We start from the raw sequence: 4,232 nt of genomic DNA on the forward strand, positions 1-4,232 counted from the left end.
TTCCTGTGCATAAACAGTAATAAAAAGTGGTAAATATTAGCTCCAGAAGAATTTAAAAACTAGACGATCAGACGTGTTTTATTTACTAAATTTCTGACAACACCAACTTTCATGGAAATATATTGTGATGCAATAAATGATTATAAAGACATTTCTACTTTCTTTAAGTGGACAGCTTGAGTCTAAAACTCTGAACCACAAGGATGAAAACCTAAGCAGCAAACCCCTGCACCAACTGCCTCCCTCAAACATTAATATGAATAATATAAAATGTCGGTTGACATGCGTGCATTTGCATTTTTACAAATTCTCCTACAGTAACTACAGTATGATGGTCTCCGTTGTGATTATGGCAGTAAAAGTAGGTTATCGTATCTTATTCTATTTACATCCTACATTTCACAAGAAAGAGCAGCAAAGATGCAAGTGAAAGAAAGTGGATAATAACCTTTTCCATAAACAGTCTGAGGACTTGCAGTGAAGCGCCATCTTCTTCATTTGCCAAAGCTTGATGGATGCACTGAATGGTGATACGACTACGGTACTGCCATACGTGTGATGTCTCCACCAGCTGACCAAGGTCCTCAGGCTTCACAACATTCGACGTGTGCAGCAGTCGCATCAGAGGATCATCGCTGAGACGTTTGTCAGAGACCAGAGTCTGGTTTGATTGGTCGATCATTTCATTAAGTCCCTACAGATTAGTTTAATAATTTCATAAGTTATTTTAATCATTAATTGGAAACGAATATTAAGCACCATTAGTTAATTATGAATATCATCAGTAACAAAATCATCATTATTACTGCTATACAGTATAATAATCTTAATCCTACCTGGAGCAGAGGTGTGATGTACGCAGCTGTAAAATTTTCCTCCCATTTTTTTCGACATTGCTTCGATGACAACAGTTGTTGAAAGCCAGATTGAAAGTGTGCTAGAAAAATATTTTATTGTGAAAATATATTACTTTTGTTGTATTAAGAATTAAGCCCACAAACATGCACAAATTCTACAATTTGTTGTTTAGCCGCAGCTCAGTACAACCAAGGTAAAGTTACTCTTTCTCCTTGTGAAAATTAATCCAATTTCAAACATAACTTTTCACTTTAAACACTGAATCACTGTAATATCATTATTTTTCATTAAATTTTGAAATTTATATTAATTCTTATTATTATATATTTTCTTTAAATTTGTTTTATTGTTACATTGTTTTGTCTGCTATAAATGCAATCAAAATTAGTATTATCAATGTTGCAGTTGCTGTCACTGCCAACACTGCTGTGGTAATCATCATTATCATTATCAGCATTATTATTATTATTATTGTTATTATTATTATTATTATTATTATTATTATTATTATCATCATCATCATCATTGAATTGAATTAATTATTAATATTGCTATTATACAATTTCCATTTTCTAGGACTTTACCTGGGACTCTTTTGTGCAAAATGTTGTCAATAACTTTGTGAAGGATGAAGATGCAATCATCCCTGTTCTTGCCTGTTGCTATCGACAACAACCTTACATCATTATGCAAATGTTGCCATAGAAACTCAAGCACATTAAGTGGAGCTGGTTTGATTATATTGATGATTGGCTGAAATAGAAATAAGAATTTTTTTTCTCACATATTTAAATAAAATTCTGTGTAACCTAATAAACTAAACAAATTAAGTATTTGAAAGCAAATTTTTGTTTTCAAATTGAGATAAGATCTAGAAAATACTTTTCCTGCCAATCTAAAAACACAAATACAGTTCCTATGTTAAAGAGCTTTCGATTGCACGATGACGTAGGACGTACAATGCATTGACGTCACATGAATTCATCTGCGCATACGATCTCGCGGTTGCATGGATTTTAGGATGCAATTTGCTGAACTCTATTTTGTTCAGAAAGTGTAGGATGGTCAAGCATGAGTGAATCTGTTCTAGCATTGCATATTAGCACACATTGAAAACTCCCCGTTCTTAGAAAATAGGACCAACTGTATAATAACTGGTAACCAATTTATGAATTTTTTTTATAAAAAAAGTGTTCGACTCAGCAAAAATGTAATTGTTTTCATCTCATGCTCGAAGTTGATTGCAGAGTTATTGTTCTTAAAAAATTATTTTCATATTAGACCGGATTGAGACATTTATTTGTATTTTATTCACACTTAACAACAAAACTCATGTGATGCTAGTAAACTGTGCATGCAGCCTGTTTTGCATGTTCATTTATTTATTTATTTTTTAACTTAGGACAAAGTCTACTGAAAGGTAAGGTAATATACAGTACTGTAATTCCTAACCTGTGGTCCCTGTTGGCATTCTGTTCCTAGCAGCATGCTAGCATGCAACAAGAACCGGACAACAGCAGTTGCCATGCAGTTCATTGTTCGTTCACACACAATCTGGTTGCCCTGTTGAATCTGTGGGTTTCCAAGTACATGACCAGTGGACGTTGTATCAATCCTGTTTGGAAAAGCAAATATGTATTTAAAACAGAACATTGAAATGTAACATTCATTAATCAGCAGGTAATGGTTTTATGGTACCTTTGCATATAGGCGATATTCAGTGGGTAGTCGAACACATCATTTCAGTGATTTTCTTCCATTTACAATAAACGTAAATGTAATGGCTGTTCTAATTTTATAGATGTAGCAAAAATGCCATTCGACATATACAGTATATGGCCTAAAAAAAATCTTGCATTTGGTATCTATAAATTATTGAGTAATGACAAACTCCAAGATTGGTCTTTTTGCTAGTTAACATTATTACAGTAATATATTTAAATTTAGAGTGTTCAATATAAATAATTATTACAGGTAATGACAATTAGTCATTACTGTACATGATAATAGTAAAAATTAAAGTACATGTTTGCTGGCGTGTTCCCAGAATGAGCTCGATGTTGTTCTCCTCCAATCTGCGCATTGCACTCCGGACATCGTCCTGTTGCATACGGTCTGCCGCACTGAAAATATAAAATTATGATTATTTTAATGATGCTGGTATATTTGAAGTTTATAATTATAAAATTTAGATTCTATTAAAAACTTTAAAAATCTACTTGGTCATTTGTAAAACTATCTTGAATAAAATAAAATCTTGTTACAAATGGTAAATTACTGAAGTGTACTCACATCTCCTATGGTGTATAGATGACCACTTGGACATTCTGTTTATATTAAAAAAAATTATTACGGGTAAGAACATATTGAAACTTTTTTTGCGCTTTTGGCGCACTTAGATCTAAGTAACACTCAAAACTTTAGGTTAGGCTGGTTAATATTACAGGTCTACTTTTAAAAATGTCAGCAGAACATATGGCATAAAAACAGAAATACATTAACTTTTTTGAAAAGTTGTAGAAGCTAGAATGTTATAGAATGCTGATTTTAATAGCAATATATTGTTGTCCTAAGAAAATACAATTAATATACTGACATACTGTTTATGGTTATGTTTATACCAGTCAATTCAGGCATTGTTTTTTTTTATTGGTATCATGTGTTAATTTTCCATAATGTTATATTTTGATCAACCATCACATTTTCTTCTACTGCGCTATCTATTCACAAACAAATTGTCGCCCATAAAATTGTCGCCTTGAGAAGATCGTACCTGCAGCAAGATTTTAATTCTACTTACGGTACCAAGTTAAGTTCTGATCTGTTGACGCTTGATGAAGAGCTGCTCTTGCTTCCATACGATCATCTTGTGGCATTGCTGGTAAATAAGCTTGCTGGAACATAAAATAGTTATCAGACAATAACACAAACTGATTTTAAACTATTTCACAAGTGTCATAATAATATCTAGAGGAATTTATTTATTTTGAAGAACAATTGCAATTCTAACCTGCATTTGAGTTGGGGATCTCATCAACATTGCCAGACACTGGGTCAACGACTCCCGTTCAACTACATTAAGAACAATCTGAAGATGGGTCACAGCTGCCTGGATGCTGTAGTCTTGAAGGCGTAATCCAGGAGTGACCTTAAGTGCATGGTGGTTTTGTCCTCTGTTTTGTAACAATGTGTCTGCAACAACCTGAATGGTTAACAAATAACACTTGTAAACTTCTATAAAATTACTTGTGATTAATGACTATACTACCTAACAGCTCATCAAATGAAGAGATCTTGAGTATGCAGGAGTTAATAATAATAATAATAATATTTATTCGGCAGAGTAAAAAGTATACATACAATATTCTTGCCAG

General features: G+C 32.8%; 1 protein-coding gene across 1 annotated transcript; it reads right to left on the minus strand.

Moving 5' to 3' along the window:
* Positions 1–448: 448 nt before the first annotated feature.
* Positions 449–4,060, minus strand: LOC117110375 (E3 ubiquitin-protein ligase rnf213-alpha-like; the record flags this gene model as incomplete). The annotated part of the gene is made up of 8 exons (XM_033253072.1): positions 449–694; positions 837–937; positions 1,443–1,611; positions 2,311–2,473; positions 2,884–2,981; positions 3,151–3,185; positions 3,659–3,752; positions 3,869–4,060. Coding segments are annotated over 8 exons (1,098 nt in total), but the record flags the coding sequence as incomplete, so codon positions are not given.
* Positions 4,061–4,232: the final 172 nt, after the last annotated feature.

Source organism: Anneissia japonica, unplaced genomic scaffold, assembly GCF_011630105.1.
Source record: "Anneissia japonica isolate Jap-2015-1 unplaced genomic scaffold, ASM1163010v1 scaffold116678_len4232_cov127, whole genome shotgun sequence".
In the NCBI taxonomy this organism is placed as follows: Eukaryota; Metazoa; Echinodermata; class Crinoidea; order Comatulida; family Comatulidae; genus Anneissia; species Anneissia japonica.